Source organism: Rhyacophila brunnea, unplaced genomic scaffold (assembly GCF_057557595.1).
Source record: "Rhyacophila brunnea isolate RB1 unplaced genomic scaffold, BYU_Rbru_1.0 scaffold_23, whole genome shotgun sequence".
Classification (NCBI taxonomy): domain Eukaryota; kingdom Metazoa; phylum Arthropoda; class Insecta; order Trichoptera; family Rhyacophilidae; genus Rhyacophila; species Rhyacophila brunnea.
In genome coordinates this window covers 18,928,523-18,946,484 of record NW_028232893.1, presented here as the reverse complement: position 1 = coordinate 18,946,484, position 17,962 = coordinate 18,928,523, and the positions used below count along the sequence as shown (strand labels likewise).

The 17,962-nt window shown below is 36.9% G+C and overlaps 1 protein-coding gene across 1 annotated transcript in view; it reads right to left on the bottom strand.

Moving 5' to 3' along the window:
• Nucleotides 1–17,962, bottom strand: part of LOC147069640 (nardilysin-like) — a 39,807-nt gene that overhangs the window by 14,381 nt on the left and 7,464 nt on the right. Inside the window, exons 6-13 of the mRNA XM_085950859.1 lie at nucleotides 14,789–14,959; nucleotides 14,491–14,612; nucleotides 13,542–13,662; nucleotides 12,906–12,989; nucleotides 12,256–12,396; nucleotides 11,081–11,210; nucleotides 3,296–3,620; nucleotides 1,701–1,851 (exon numbers count right to left, since the gene is read on the bottom strand). Coding sequence (XP_085806985.1) covers nucleotides 1,701–1,851; nucleotides 3,296–3,620; nucleotides 11,081–11,210; nucleotides 12,256–12,396; nucleotides 12,906–12,989; nucleotides 13,542–13,662; nucleotides 14,491–14,612; nucleotides 14,789–14,959 — 1,245 coding nt within the window. The remainder of the gene's footprint in view (nucleotides 1–1,700; nucleotides 1,852–3,295; nucleotides 3,621–11,080; nucleotides 11,211–12,255; nucleotides 12,397–12,905; nucleotides 12,990–13,541; nucleotides 13,663–14,490; nucleotides 14,613–14,788; nucleotides 14,960–17,962) is intronic.

Genomic DNA, 17,962 nt, shown 5'->3' with positions numbered 1-17,962 from the left:
AATATAATTTGAAAGTCGCCTAGAGCCATAACCACATTTTACAATTTTTGTGTTAAATATATCATGTGATTCTAAAGGCATTAATATATAAAGAAAAATAGTTGGGTATCAAAAGTCACTTTAAGTTGGTGTCGTACCTCACATTTGTCAATGAATAATGTGAGTTTTGTCACCAAGGCCTTTCTAACCAATCAGGGAGCTCTAGTTTTCATAGTGTGCGGTGTCAGCAGCCTTAAGAGTATTAAAAAAAATATATATATATAAATTGATTTTTTTTTTTACCATGACCGATCCTAATAAGATCATGTGGGCCTCCACAGAGTGGAGGTTTGTATTAAAAGATTTTTTTTTTACGAGAAATGGATGTTAACCACTTGCTCAACCTATTGGGTCCATACGCTGACATACACAAATTGAAAAACAATATGTGTACTTGCCACACAAACGTGGTTCCCACCACCACATTATAGACCAGCTCACTCATTAATATTCAAGAGAGTACAATACTCTAGATACTGTATACCAATGATCTTGGGTGAACTTGTTAAAACACAGCAGATGATCGAGTGGGATTTCTAAGAGAGGGTGGGATTGAAGTATTCAAAAACTGCATTTAGCAGATGACAATTTTATTCTTTAAAACAAGTAAGTTACATACGATTAATCGCAATTGAATTGGCGATGAAGACATCACCGCCCGGTTACATATATCTTCTCGGCTGACCTTTTCTTTTCAAAGTCCTCACTTTATACTAACAATCTAGTAACCGGGCAGCTAATGCAATCAATATATTTTGACATTATGTCCCAAAAGGGTGAGAATTTTAAATAAATAAAGTAAAATTTGGTCTGTGTAGGTCAACCAATTTATGAGAAAAAATCTAAAATAATACTACTGTATAGACTAAGCACGTTCAAGGGGTCGGGACGGATTTTGGTCAATCGTACCATGGCTGGGTATCGAGTCGTGAAAATGTAAAAACTGTGTAGGTACATTTAATTGTTATATAGTATGATTTTATTGAGATTTTGAAGGGGAAGCATTGACCATATCTATTTTTATTTCCTTAAGTCTTTCAGTGTGCTAAAGACACGCTAGGCGCGTAACCATTAGTTGGCCATTAGATATAATTAGCATGATATTTAAATGTGGTAATTAATTAGTAATTATCTGGTCAGCAGTCAATGTGTCAACGTGAAAGTAATTTTCAAATTAACGGTGAGGAATCCTGCGTGACCTAGTCGAATTAATTCATTCGTATTGCAACACTCACAACTTGCTGCAGGAGTGAGGGAAAGAGAAGATAGTTTCCCCTAACCGATACCGGCAAATAGTTTAACGATGAGTGCCCAAAAGAAGACGAAAACTTATAATTTGCATGACTAATAAAACATCGAGTACTTTTTGTGAAAGGATCACTGCCAGTTTTGATTTGGGTTAGTAGATCACAGCCTACTTAAAAATGGATATGCCTGGTGTAGACAAAAGAGTCCCTAAAAGTAAATATCAGGGTTAAACTGGTCAAAAGTTTTTTTTTTTGCCCAAAACCACAGTTATTGGACCGTATATGAAGGATCAAACTTTGTCGTTGGTAAGGATTTCTGTTGCCAATCACATAACAGATTAATTGATAATGTTAATAATGAATAGTAAAACAAATCCAATTTGCAATAACAATAATACTGATTTTTATAGTTACAGGCAGTTTCTGATTGTAACCCATGATTTTGAGGTCAACTCCCTTATCCACGAGGCTGATATCATTCGTAAGTCCGGCCGTCTTCGCTGCATAGAGATTTTCATTCAAAACCAGCTGAAGCACAGTGATCCACATCTTTAGCAGACACACCCTGAAATGTGCAACAAGAAAGCATTCCTTATAATACATTTCTATAGATTGGACCTGTGCTCCGCAACCGGTGTGCCGCGAGACGATGAAGGTGTGCCGCGGAGCACTGCTTCCAAAAAAAAACACAAATAATAGTTTTGTATATTATACAATACTTACTTAATAGCCAAATTTACGTACATGGCTGGTAATACATTTGAGCACCTGCATGAACTTAATAAAACAATGCAAGGTCAGAATGAAAATATATTGACGTGATCTGATAAATTAGGAGGTAAGACAAGGATCTCTACAAATGTACCAAAGGACCTACCTGCCACCAATGAAAACAAGCGATTAATTTTGGATCCGTCTCAAAAACAGTTAACTTTGCTTCAAAAGAAATTTCATCATTACTTTCATACAATCAAGCGTGGTGGGTCAAGCGGATAAGCGAGATAAACACATATTACAAATTTGCTCTAATAGCAAAAAAAGACACAAAGCTGTTTCACTTCGCTGACATTATTATTTTAACACATACGATTGTGGGATACAATTTATTATTATTGTATCAATACTCGATAAATAATTATTGTTAACCATAAATACAAAAAATCGCTAAACATAATACAAGATGAGTACGTCACTCAGAACGTACACTTAGGGTAGGACACGGTTGGGTTATAATTGTTGTCAATTGATGTGGAAATGCATTGAATTAATTTAGTACTATGTAATCTCAATTTTTTTATATTTCTCTGTACCGGTTTCATACGCTTTAGTCTTCAATACTGTGTTTTATTTTAATTACATAATACCTTTTAAATAACTTCCTTCCAAATAATGCACATTTTATATCGACTGTGTTTAGGAAAAAGGGCGTAACCCTCGATTTTTCGAAAAGTGTTTTTATTAGATATTAGCAACGTATACAACTAAATACACGTTCTATAAAAAAAGTAAGCCGCAAATGCCGAATTATTATCTAAATTCAGATTTTAATTGACATTAATTAATTTTTAATTTATGGAAAAAAGCATTTATCCTCAATTTTAATGATTTTTCTGTAATAACTTCTTTAATTATTATTAGATCGAAAATATATTACACCAAATCATCAATCATCATGCACCCAATGTCTGTGCCTATTTTTAAAAAAAATATTAAACTAAAATCACTCAAAAAAAGTTTTTTGCCTCTCCTGTAAAATTTGTTCTGTGAGGGTTACGCCCTTTTTCCTAAACACGGTTGATATAGTTTTTTTTTTAAATTATAGAAACATCAATCAAATGTGTTAGATTGAAGTTTTCAAATTCATTCACAGAGCCATTACGATCACTCTTAAAGCTTGTGTGGAGGTGGAATAGCTATTCCCAAAGTGGGGCAAATCGTTAGAGAAGGTTAAGACCCATATATAGGGTGTTAAATGCTAAAATTTAAATAAACTTCTGTATAAAACATACCATTGGACCGACTCTTTCACTAGTGGTGTTTCGAGGAGAATGGCAATAATGGTAGTCTGGCGTCTGAATTTGTAGTCTGGTTTGAACCAAAGCTCCATCAACTCATCGTTTCTCAACAGCGTGGGGGCATCTTCAGGGGACTGCAACTCACCAGTGTTATGCTCTCCAGCAGACGCATCAGAATTGGGCTTGACAGTTATCTCCGATTTTTCAGGCAAAGGGATCAGGTCAAAGTTGTCTGTGATGTAGATGTTGGGCTCCGGCAGATAGAATTCTGGCAATGGTTGTATTTCTTTCCATCTGGTTATGGATTCCGTAGGTATTGCTATGGACATTAATTCAAAGACATAGTTTAGACATTTTATGTATCAGCAAAACGATAACTTAGTGATAGCACCATGATACTTAATGGTAGAATTATGAAACTAAAGACAGCTGTCGAAATAATACAGTAGAACCTCGATATAACGGACTAAAATGTAGGTGAGGGAGTGTCCATTAACCCATTGTGACCAACTTTATTTTTGTATAATATAGGATACAAAATTGACTTCCAACAATCAAACAATAATAACTTCGGCCAATTATGTCCCACATGACTTTTTGATGTGTCCCGCGAGATTTATGTTAAATATGTATTATTTTTTATTCTTCATATCGAATATTAAAAATGACATTTAAAATTAAATATCCTCTGGCAAGAATGGATGGTCAGACATTTTGATATTTGTGTATGCGGATTTGCAAAGTGAGGGGAATTCGGCGCATGCGCAGTTACGGGCACGCCACTGTCATAGTTGTTGTGTTGTTAACTGACAAATCTTACCGGTTCTGTTGAAAAATATAACCCCAAATCACCGATGTAAAGCCTCAATGACATTGAGCTACTTTACAAGCTGCTTGTTGGCGAGTTTAAAAGTGGACGAGCAGCTAGTGCGATTGTGATGATGACATAAAATTTTCCACTCGCTCAGATGCCAACAAGCTAGCGAGTTGAAACCGTCATTTTTGGTACTATTTTGACGGGAGGTATTGAGTAGTTTGTTTTTTTACCGGGAGGTCGCTATTATCGCTCTACTGTGCAGACGCAGTAGGCCCACACGCCAGCGTGTGGAGTGTAAAGTTGACCGGTTTTCAACTTTTCTTGTTAGCTTGTTCGATGATGACACTGGGCGAGTTTACAAGCAGATTGTAAATTCGCCAACAAGCAGCTTGTAAAGTAGCTCAATGTCATTGAGGCTTAACCGGTAATGTTGCAGTTACGGGCACGTTTATTTCCGATCTCTTTAATTATGTGAAGGCTTCAGAGTGAAAGATTCGACTTATTCAATAACAATTCATTGTTGGAAATTCTTGTCATTTGAAAGTATGACAGACTCTTTTGAATGAATCTACCGAAGCTTCCAGTATTCTGCGATCAGAAAAATACTCCAGGATCATTCAATATAATATGTTAGATGTATTTTCTAAGTGCTTCTTGGATTTCAAGAAACATCAAATGAATTTTAATATTTTTCAAAATCGCTTTTCATGTAACCCGGACGCTGTCCCCGTAAATATATATATATAGTTTGAATTAAGGGACCACATAGGTCAAAATAGAGATTTTTTGGTATTTTCAGAGCATAAGCCTGGACAATCCTTAAACGTGGTAGAAAATCTATTTATATAATTTTGAAGTTTTATTATTTCAATGTATTTAGGTTAAACATTTTATGACTGCATAAAGTATTTTTATTACATAAACTAGTGTTCTTTAAAACCTCTTGATCAAATGATTTAGAATATAGTCATATTTCAGTACACCCATGTGCCGTGGTTTCATGATTTATTAAAATTATTAATTTTTCAACGTATTCATAAAACCTTTAGTAAAATTGTTGTTAACATTATATGGTAAAATATTTACTAAACAAATTTACAAACCTCAAATTTCGACATCTAAATGAATTGTCAACGTATTTTATCAATAAAATTAAACCTTAGTAATTTTTACGTATTTCTTTAAAGATGAAAATGGTTTTAATAATAAAAAAATCATTGGTACTGTTCGGTTATACCGGAGGCAGCGGAAAACGCATTTTGAAAATAGCCGATAAACTGGATTATTTGTTAGGTTAACCTAACCAAACCTAACCTAACCTAACCCAACCTAACCGAACCTAAACTAACCCAAACTAACAAATAATCCAGTTTATCGACTATTTTCAAAATGCGTTTTCCGCTGCCTCCGGTATAACCGAACAGTACCAAATCATTTAATTATTACCTACCTAAAATATGTTTTTAAATACGCGTACACGATTATGCTTTATTTTTTGTTTGCAATCGTTCAATAACAATTTTTTAATACCATTTTTACATCGTCTTAATTTTCCAAAATAAAAACAATACACTAATCAGCCAAATTATAATAATATTTCACTGTTGCCAGTACCAGTGCACCGTTATGTATATTTTGCATGGCGACATCGTAATTTTCTATAAAAATTAAAAATATAAATGTGTATAACTTGAAATCATTTTTATTTATATTTTTTTAAAAAATATATAAAAAATATTAAAACTATGAATCTTTTATTTTATTATTATTCAAGAATATATTTGGATATTTGTATTGTTGGCTGTTGGTCGCCACTGTTGAGGTCACTCGTGTGTGGTGTTCGATGCGTAGGTAGAGGATGATAGTAATGACGAAGTCTTCGATGTCGTATTGTGAGATTTATTTAGCAGCGTATTTATACAATGATAGTTACTTGCTAATTACTCTGAGTCGAGTGACTTGATTTGAGTGACATTGTGTTGAATTGTTTTCCCTTATTTATACAATACCAAAGTAACACGTCAACACAAAATTTACACAATATAAAATATAATAGGTATACAATTACATTAGACTAAGTATAAGCATCAGCGTTTTAAATCGAATAGTGAAATGAAATATTATTTGTTATAAAATATGACACTACGATAAAACTGATTATTCAACTAATATAGTAATGTTATAATGCGCTATGATATTATGTTATTATAGTTGTAAGCAAATACTATGGAAAACGTTTACTCAGCTCAATACGCCGTAATACTAATTAAGTATTGTTATAAATGTAATACTACACCGTCTCTAATTTCGCTGACGATATGTATGTTGTTTACTAGAAAATACATTCAGTGGGAATGCATCGCTGCAAAGTAACTTGATATTTTTATAAACAATAGATGAATTTGATAGTTATTATTCGGCCACTACATACCCCCTTTCCAGAAATTTACTAATTTCGATACTATATGATATAATTGAGTGGGTTTTTGTTGTTGAAAAAAAAAATGGATATAACAATGGAATTTAATTACGTTAATTAATTACGTGTTACTAACCTAACCTAACCTAAACGATTTACTAATGTATAAACGATATAACGATATATGTTCCGTAGCACTATGGAATATGCACTTTTGGGATGTTTTTCAGTAGCCTAGACGATCAGGGAAGTGTACACGTCTGCCTTTACGCGTGACGTAGCCATGCTGTCTGATGTCTTCTGGTGCTGGATCGTTCAATGCTGGTTTCTCTTTTGATGAGTTGTCGTCCTCTTCTGCTATTATGTATGCAGGTTTAAGGCGGTCTACAGTGACTGTGATGTCCTTGCCTCGAACGCGAATGACGTAGGTTCGAGTATTCCTGCTGATTACTTCGTGTGGGCCAGTGTATGGCGACTGTAAAGGTCTTTTGACAGTATCATCTCGGATTAGCACATGCGTGGTTTTATCCAAATCTTTGAACATAAATGAGTGTTTCTTGCCGTGGTGCGTTGTTTTGGCGGGTTGCAATTCATAAAAATGTTGTCGGAGATATTTGACAAAATTAGCTGGTTCACAGTCGTTGGGTTGCTTTGAACCTAAGAATTCGCCAGGTAACCGTAGAGGTTTGCCATAGACCAGCTCGGCTGAGGTAGTTTTGAGATCTTCTCGCCAAACTGCTCTGATTCCCATCAAGACTGTGGGCAGTGTCTCTGTCCAACGCGTGTTTTGATGGCATTTGATGGCTGCTTTCATTTGTCGATGTAATCTCTCGACCATGCCATTTGCTGCGGGATGGTATGCGGTGGTGTGAATGTGAGTTGTACCTGCCAGACGATTTAGTTGTCTGAACAGCTGTGACTCAAACTGTCTTCCTTGGTCCGTGGTGATTCGTACTGGAGTTCCAAATCGCGTGATCCATCCGGAGTAAAATGCTCGTGCTACTGTCTCTGCTTCTTGGTCTTTCAACGGGAAGGCTTCTGGCCATCTAGTGAAGCGGTCTACACATGTTAAACAGTATCGATATCCCTCCGACGGTGGTAGGATGACGATGTCGATGTGGACGTGCTCAAATCTAGTTGACGGTGGCACAAACGTGCCTAATGGTGCTGAGACATGGCGTGTGACTTTATTTTTCTGACATTGAATGCAACTGCGAGCCCATTGCTTGCAGTCCTTTTCGATAGAAGGCCACACAAAACGCTGTGTTGCGAGTTTCGTGGTTGCGGTAATGCCAGGATGTGAAAGTCGGTGTATTGTATTGAATGCAGCTTCACAGAACGGCTTGGTGATGAAAGGTCTTGCATATGCAGTAGACACGTCACAAAAGATAGTTACGTTAGCTTCCGGAATCTGCACCTGTTTGAGTTGTAAGGCAGATCCGTCGCGTAGGAATATCTTTAGCTCTTCATCTTTTTGTTGATCAGCTGCCAGGCTTGCGTAATCGAGTGGATTTTCGGTAATCGCTTCTACTCTGGAAAGAGCGTCGGCAACGACGTTGTCCTTGCCAGAGATGCGGCGGATGTCGGTTGAAAATTGTCCGATGAAGTCTAAATGCCGAAACTGTCGTGGAGTACATTTCTCGGCTTTCTGCTTGAAAGCAAAAGTGATGGGCTTGTGGTCCGTGTATATGACGAATGATCGGGCTTCTACCATGTGTCGGAAATACTTGACTGCCATGTAGATCGCTAGAAGTTCACGGTCGTAAGCTCCATACTTCTGCTCGGCTGGGCTGAGTTTCTTGGAGAAAAACGCGAGTGGTTCCCATTGATCATCGATCAATTGGTGGAGTGCTGCGCCAACACTTGTGTCTGAGGCGTCACTGATGATAGCTAGAGGTGCGTCATTTTTCGGATGAGCTAGTAGTGTTGCATCAGCTAAACTTTTCTTGCATGCTTCAAATGCTTTGATAGTCTCGGGAGTCCATGGAATAGGCTGCTTGCCTTTTACCTTACCCTGGAGAAGTGTGTGCAGAGGTGCTTGAGTACCTGCAGCATTGGGTATGAACCTTCTATAGAAGTTCAAAATACCCAAAAACCGGCGTAGGCCTTTGACATTCTCTGGGCGGCTGTACTCCCGAATGGCTTCCACCTTGTCGGGTAGTGGACAGATGCCATCCGCAGATACGAGATATCCGAGGAACTTGACCGTGGAGTTACCAAAGTCACATTTCCTTGAGTTTACCACAACTCCGTACTCCTGCAAACGTGTAAAGAGCGTTTTCAGGTGTTGGAGGTGTTCCTCTTCTGAGCTTGAAGCGATCAAGATGTCGTCAATGTAGGCATAGCAAAAGTCCATGCCTTGTAGTACTTCGTCGATGAATCTTTGAAAAGTTTGCGCTGCGTTTTGGAGGCCAAACGACATATATGGGAACTCGAAGAGGCCAAAAGGTGTCGTAATGGCAGTCTTCGGTATGTCTTCTTCGGCGACTGGGATTTGATTGTATGCTCGGACCAGGTCGATGGTGGAAAATACTTTCCTCCCGCGGAGAGCTTGAGCAAAATCTTGAATGTGACGTACCGGATACCGATCTGGTATGGTTCTGGCGTTCAGACTTCGGTAGTCACCACATGGACGCCATTGTTCGTTCGATTTGGCGACCAGGTGTAACGGTGATGCCCAACTGCTACTTGATGGTCGAGCGATTCCAAGTCTCATCATATTCTGAAACTCCCTCTTCGCAATCTGTAATTTATCTGGGGCGAGTCGTCTTGGGCGAGCAGCTACTGGTGGTCCCGGTGTTGTTTCGATATGGTGTTTCGTTGTGTGATGCGGCGTTTTGACTGTGCCATCAGGACGTGTGAGGTCTGGAAACTGTTGCAACAGGTCGTGATACGCAGACATGCCTGAAACGGTTTTGATCGACAGAACCTCTCCAGTACTGTGGTTTCCGGAAGTGGTGAGATGAGTGGTTTGGTCCAACAGACGTCTATTCTTGGCGTCGACTAATAATCCAAAATGGATTAAAAAGTCAATTCCAATGATGGGCTTACTAACATCGGCAATGACGAACCTCCATGTGAAGTCTCGTCTTAGGCCCAAGTTTAATGTCAGCGGAAGGTTTCCGTATGTAGCGATTACTGTTCCGTTTGCCGCTGACAGTTCGTATGTCGTTTTTGTTGGACGTCCTGGAACCTTAGAACGTGGGTACACACAGAGATCGGCACCTGTGTCTACTAGAAATTGCGTTTTCATGTTGCGGTCGGTGACAAATAAGCGGCTTGACATCGGGCTGTATTCGCTGGCCGCTATCAGTGATTGCCCGGGGCGTTTCCCTCTTGATGGCTGCAGGGTTGTCTGCACTTCTGTGCAGCTGCTCCGAACCTATGATGGTACCAACATTTGCCTTGGGTATCTTCTCTGTTGCGACTGGATGAACGTGTACGGCTTCGTGAGCGGTTATTGAATCGACGGTCGTAGTTTTTTTTTGCTCGTGGGCGTGAGTCACGGCTGTGGATGCTGGCAATCTCGTTCCGGATGCTTGTCATTTGCTCGTGCAATGATAATGTGAGTTTCCGCATCCTGGTTTCGATCAGTTCTTCCATAAGTTTGCTGTTACTGGTTGCGGCGGGGCTGTAGGTCTCGTCATATCCTCTCGGCATTGTCTTGAATGTTGAATTTGCGGTTGCGTGGAACGTCGGGTTCACCACTGTCGGCTATTGGTCGCCACTGTTGAGGTCACTCGTGTGTGGTGTTCGATGCGTAGGTAGAGGATGATAGTAATGACGAAGTCTTCGATGTCGTATTGTGAGATTTATTTAGCAGAGTATTTATACAATGATAGTTACTTGCTAATTACTCTGAGTCGAGTGACTTGATTTGAGTGACATTGTGTTGAATTGTTTTCCCTTATTTATACAATACCAAAGTAACACGTCAACACAAAATTTACACAATATAAAATATAATAGGTATACAATTACATTAGACTAAGTATAAGCATCAGCGTTTTAAATCGAATAGTGAAATGAAATATTATTTGTTATAAAATATGACACTACGATAAAACTGATTATTCAACTAATATAGTAATGTTATAATGCGCTATGATATTATGTTATTATAGTTGTAAGCAAATACTATGGAAAACGTTTACTCAGCTCAATACGCCGTAATACTAATTAAGTATTGTTATAAATGTAATACTACACCGTCTCTAATTTCGCTGACGATATGTATGTTGTTTACTAGAAAATACATTCAGTGGGAATGCATCGCTGCAAAGTAACTTGATATTTTTATAAACAATAGATGAATTTGATAGTTATTATTCGGCCACTACAGTATGTACCGTCCTGGCGTCGCTTTTAAAATTCATTTCATATGTTAAATCATTTTGTTTTTCAAATCGACTATTGATTGTAAAATGTTGCTTATCGCAACCGTGTCCGACACGTCTCCCCCGCAGTCAACGAGGGTCTACCAGAATAATATACATAGATTTTCGTCAATACGTAATATTAGTGACACCTAATCAATATGTACCTGTCTTCTTGTAGTCAGTGCCAAACCACTCCTCGATCTGATCATATTGGATGGGTACCTTGTGGCTCTGCGAAGTGATCATGATGTTCACCGTCTCCGGAGTCATCGCGTCCAAGACGTAATTGACCAGCTGCAGACGAAAAAATGTATTTCATTGATCATGCATAATATTATGTGGAATGTTTAAATTATGTGAAAATGTAATTGGCTGGCTCATACTAATGTAGTATACACTAATCCGGATGGCTGATCATGTATTGAATATTACTAGGAGAAATGCTTGAATGTCTCATATACTCTGATATACTCATATCATCAGAGCCATGAATAGCTTCACTGAAGAGGTACATTAAAGCGATAATAATGGTTTCAAAAGATCTTAGCTCACAATTTCATAGTATCAAGAAAAAGCAACAAAACTGCTATAATTAAAGAATTTGGATACTACATAGATGGAAGAAGTGTTATACGCATTCCGTATTAGGAATTTTAAAGGCAATTCAATTTTCGAATTAAACTATTGTATGTACTTCTATAGAGTAGGCTGCGATAATCAAGAGGTTTCTATCATTCCGGGAGATGTCACTGCTTAATTTTAATAAACACGATATAGCATGCCAACCAAAGAATTTCGACTTTGGATAGAAGGAATCATACGCGTTCTGTAATAGGAAAATGGCGGCTTGCATTCTGGTTTGAAATCTGTCGCACTGTTCACATAGTTTTAAATGATTGGTCACCTTAAGGTCAATATATTTTGATGAGGGAATATCTTTCTACGAGTATTTACAGCAAAATTTTGTATTCAAATGTCTGTTTTAATACTGCAATATGCATGACATGTCAAATTGAAATCGTATTTATTTATACCCTATCCAATGGTAAGAATTTAAGTATTCAAGGCATATTTTGACATAACATAATATGTATGTATTATCTGCAATGATGACAAGTGTGAAGTTCTCTTCAAATGATTGTGCAATGCGAAGTCACGTCTTATAGCCAACATAATCAATAGACCAGAGGTCCATTTTTTTGCTTCAATTTTATACATTTAGGATCCATCTCTATATAAGGTTTTTTTGAACATCTTCGACAGTATGTCTTTACGTGTAAGATGGGTGTATTCTTAATACATACTTAACGTAATAATATGATAATTAGTGAGTAGGTACCTCTGGGTTGTAATTGTAGGAGAGTGAGTCTCCCGTTAGGTAGTGCTTTGGAGGATAGTAATGCATGGCATTCGAGAGGGAGCACACATTATCGAATGGTTCACTCTCATTCTCGAACTTGAAGTTTATGTCATCTATTGTCTGAAAACAATTAATGAAAACAACTCTAACAATGATCGTTCAAAGAGTTCCACTGTTGTGACAGATTGTTTAAAATGGAAGACAGCAATAAATTAACCATTAAACTTGTTGATTGTAAAACACGAAAAAATGATATGAAAATATAATAATAGTTAAATACAGATTACAAAAATAGAAATGAAAGACCAAAAACATAACCGTAGAAGCCAACATAATTATATTTGTTGTCCATTTTTTAAACTTAATAAATGTGTAAATTTTTTACAAAAGAGTGCTCTTAAAAGAAACACGATAAAATGTTTGATAAAACATTTTTGTCCGAGATCTCTGATCATCCGTATATCATCCACAGGGTGTATATTGTGGAGCTACGGGACGTTGCTATTACCTGAGAAGATGCAAAAAGACTGGCGAGAAACAGAATTTCTCAGAAGCGCCACATGGTTTCCATATCCTCCAACTAAGGAGCGGACATCGACTGTTATTAGTGTTTATGAATGGTTTATTACCTGAATTTCTTTAAAGATTCTTTCTCCGTCGATAGGCAATTTTTCTTTCATCATTTTAATATATCCGAACACTGCATCGATCACCTGCAAAAAAACATAAAATAATTTTTTAATTACAACATGAGATGGCGGTTTCACAAAATTTAAATTATTTAAAAAAATAGTTGCCATAAACTCATGTTCAGCTTGATAAATCGTGAGCAAAGGTCCTTTGATGTTTCTCCAGCTTACGCATCCATGTGACAGAAGAATACAGGATGTACACTACATCCTCCAGGAATATACTGTTTAGAGACTTTCATGGTTGTTTGTTATCGTAACAGATTTTTGAGTTGTCACCGCATGTTCTTCTTCCTTTTTTTTTTTCAATGTCGCTCGTTGTACACAGGCCACAAATTTGACTTTGAGGCCAAAATATTGGTCCAGAGTAAGGAGTATTTTTCACGCTTAGTAAAGGAGGCCATTAAAATTCACAAAATCACTGTTGGTAAACGTACTGGCTTCCAGCACTTTCAGTAAAGTATTAATACCTATATTCTATTAGAGATATTGAAATACCCGTATTGATGTTTTCATTCGATATTGCAATGCCTAAGTCTACTTAAGTGATGTGAGTATAACATTGGCCTCGCATACCTTGTCGATGTTCTCCAGGCCATCCTGTGTGAGTTGCATGGTGATGGAGAAATAGTACATTAGCGACAGGGGGTACATATTTGATCCAGAATTGCCAGCTGCGACGCCCAGGGCCCATACACTGCGAAAACATAATGTATTAACTGAGTTGTTTTTACTATCTTTTACAACAAAAATAATTCAAGAAAAATACAAATTAAACAATAACATAGAATTTTAAAAACAATACACATATTGCATCGCTAAAAATGTCTACACCTCATCTCACACAAAATACTCATTTGAGAAACTGTCAAATGGAAAATATTTATATACATTAAAATAAAGATGTCGAAGAAATTTCTTCTGAACACGCTCTAAAACAAGCTTATAGGAAACCTTATAAGGACTCATATTCAAGAATGCTCCGTACTAACGACACTTGTCGTATGACGAATCCTAGAAGCTTCCTCGCACGCTTTGCCGTAGAAGTGATGTGTGAGCGAAATGATAAACGTTAGCCAAACAATATGCCAAGATCTTTAATTTCTGATTGACGCTTCAGTATTCTATTTGACATTATTATAGTTAAATATAATTGGAGATCTTGATTTCAAAAAGCTAATAGACACTTTTGTCAGTATTAAATTCGAGTTTATTTTTTTGGACCAAATTTCAATTGAATTGAGATTATTTTGTAATATGTGACAATTTAATTTGCTGCGAACTGTCGCATATAATTTTATATCTATGTGAAAGGTACCGGAGTGAAAAATCCCCATTTGCAAGACTACTCCAATTTTCATCAGTGAGGTTTGGCAAAGTAAAGATGCTGGGTATCAACTATTTCACACGTTTAATTGTGATTATGGTAATAAAATTTCAGGAACATGATTTAAAAACTCTAATTTTACTTGTACTTGTATAATCGCAATAATTTCAGTGTTAGTAGCAAAAAGAACTGACTAACTTTTTTCTCAAGTACGATGAAAGACTTCCGGCTCCATCATGTCCTATAATCCAAGAGACATACTTCTGTGGAGCATCCAAGTAATGCTTCTGGAATGATTTCATTCCCCAGTTTAACACCACCTGTGAATAAAAGCAAAGTACGTTCAAAAAGTATTCTGATCTTTGTTTCTTTTCCTGCGGAAACAAATGAACCTCAGGAGTTACAGATTACCTTCATGGGTACGGGTGAATATTTCCCAGGTAAAATTGATATTATTTATAAAACTGGTAAATCAATATAAAATTTTAAGACTCACCTCATTAACCTGTTGAACTGGTTTGATGTAATAGATAGAGTGAAAATCTGGCGTGATGGTTTCCGGCTTGAAGGCATACTGTGAAAAATCGTCGCCGTCCAGATTGTTGGAAGGTATCAGACCAAACGTGCTGACCACATACTTTTGCAGAGTTTCCAATGGTAATCTCGCCTAGATTTAAAAAAATTGTTTACATTTTGTAAGTTTTATCGATGACAGTTTTAACTTTCACAGTGATATAATAATATGTCAATTTTATATGTTTAGCAATGACATTTTTTCATGATCAATTCATATTTTTTACTATTTCCATCCACCCATTGCTGAGTATTTAATTTCAATAATAATTATAATATAGTATACTAGCTAGTTCCATTATAACTGTGTCAATTATGCCATTGGTATTCACTAGGGGACAAATCGAGCAACATGTCGCGGGACATGACTCCTAACATCTACATCGATGTCTCGGGAACAATGTCGCGGAACATTTTGTTTATACACACCAGGACTCACATCAGTTGTCGCAGAAATATCGCCCAAGTAGGTTACGATAGTGCTGCGCAGTGGCGGCCGGTGACAAGAATATGAGGGAGTGCAAAAAAACTCACCTATTTATGCAAGAAGTCCCCATCTTCCATCGATTTTTAAAACACGTCGATAACACGAACATTAAAGTCTGGTGTTGACGATATCAATTGTTTTTCTATACTTAACATCGCAAGAGCATTTAGCCTGTCTTGAGTCATTGTATTTCTCAAAAATGACTTAACCTTTTCTAAAGTTGAGAAACAACGCTCACTTCCTACTGAAATCATCGGGATTGTACAAATTATTTTTAATAGGGTAACACTTTTGCCAAATACTTCCAGTAAATTATTATTAGTGAAAAGTTGAAGTATCAATAATGCTCCAACAGTAACGTAGAAATCTTCTCTACTGTATAAGACTATTAGTTCATTTTTAAGTTAAAATTTGTCACGTTAATAATAATTATTCATTATTTATAATTAAGTATTAAATTACCCGATTTAAAAAAAATCATTTACTAAAATATAAAGCCAGCCGGCTAGGTAGGCGGCTAGCTCTCTTCAGTACACATTTTAAATATACGTATGATTTTGAAATGATTAATGCGAAACATAGCTGATAATTTGGCATAATTCGGTCGCGTTGTTTACGGAACTCTAACTGTGACCGCCGATTTTTAAAAATTCATTGCGTGCAGCCGCATTGTAGATATGTTTTAGACGATGCATATTTACATATTCCCCAAAGTTTTAACGTTGTCCATCGAGTAATAAGATAGTTATAATAAAAGTTATAAAAAATAAATGTCACCTCCGCGCATTGCCAATCTGCCCCTATGTTAAACGTCGAACTGCAAAACATGATATAAACTTTGCAACGAAGGAATTTCGGCACATTTAACATGATGAGTGACATGCTTATTGAACATATTTAAGCCGAAACGTCGATATTGAGTGGGAAAAATCAATATCTTCGGTATTTTCTTTAAAATCAGCCCATGTCAGATTCAAATCGCAGAACGTTCCCGCGACACGACAGTGCTGTGATCTGTCATATAAAATCGCAGCTTCGTTTAATGAATGCATTGTCACGATACCTACGATGACGTTATTGCATTGAATCGTCGATTTATGCTCTAAATTCCCATTGATGACATTCTGCCGCTACGGCAGCTATCCAAGGTAGGGTTGTATCGAAGTATTAGCACTTATTGTGATCCGAAAGCAGTCTTTATACTTACCCACCTATAGAATAGATGATGCGCCGATGTGAATAATAATTGCTTCATGAATTCGACTCGGAAAATTAATTCCCATTAAACTATAGGACAGTGGGTAGTTATCGACATACTACCTACACAGTTACCTACCTAATGATAAGGTTAATGATACCTACCTAATCTCAAAATGACCACGAAAGAAATGGGGCCTTTTTATCGTACTTACTTACCTATCAAAATAGGTACCACCTAATCTCAAATCGACCACGAAATAGGGCCCCATTATCGTTTCAAATAAGAAAAATTATAAATAGGTAGGTAGGTACCGTTCAATGAATGAATACCTGGCTGAGCTAATAATGTCGGCCAATGTAAACTGTCATCCGTCTCGATGTGAATCGCTCATTAAAATAACGATGAACAATAATAATTCCACTTATAAAATTCTCATTCAACGACAGTACCTATGCTCCATTTCCTTCTTATTGAATAGATACCTACCTACCTATCTGTACAAAATAAACGTAATAATAAATATTATAAGTCCTATGTAACTAGGTACCTACTTCAATACGACAAACACTAGGATAATTAATTGTTAAAAGCTACCCACCCACCTACGTCTACAATTCTACACCTAAGTACCTATTTATTCTCAATAACAGCGTTTCTGTGAAATACCCACCTGATTAAAAAAATCAACAAGCTGAACTGAACTGTGTGTACATCTAATTTAAGATACCTACCTATTGAAACACTAATAGTAATAGGGTAATCTCAAAATGAAAATAAAAAAATTAATCCACCAACGTTAGCATAATACGAGTAATATCGGCGAAATCGGTGAAACCGGGAGCGGCGTACGTTGAACTAAACTTACTAAACTAACCGTTTGATAAATAAGTCGGGAATATATTTCTATTTTTGCACGGCATGCATCGACATGACATTAGTCATCAATAATTAGGCTTCCAACTATATCTCGACGCGTGGCCTAAGCGCTTGTGTTGGAATATTTATATCGGCCAGTGTATGGTTTTATTGTCCGAACGCCGAGTTAAGCTTTGTGTGCTATGGCATTAGGTACAAGCAACCTCCTGAAGAATTAACTTGGAAAACATCATTTCCAACGATGATTCATGTAGTCTTATAGAACTTTGTTGGTTTTGATTCTACTAGCCTCATTTGCTGTTGTGAATTTTTAAATGTATGCGTGAAAAATAGTGTAAACTCTAGGTACACTTTGAATTTTGCTCCTTGCCATGTCTCACCGATGGAGGTATGTGTGTATTAGTCGCGTCTCATTGGTGTAGTTACGTGTGTATTGGTAGACGGTGGCGTTGCGCGTCGAAATCACTATTGCTCGAATGCGCGCGGAATTCAAAATGATTGATTTCGTATAAGTTTTCGATATCGTATTTTTC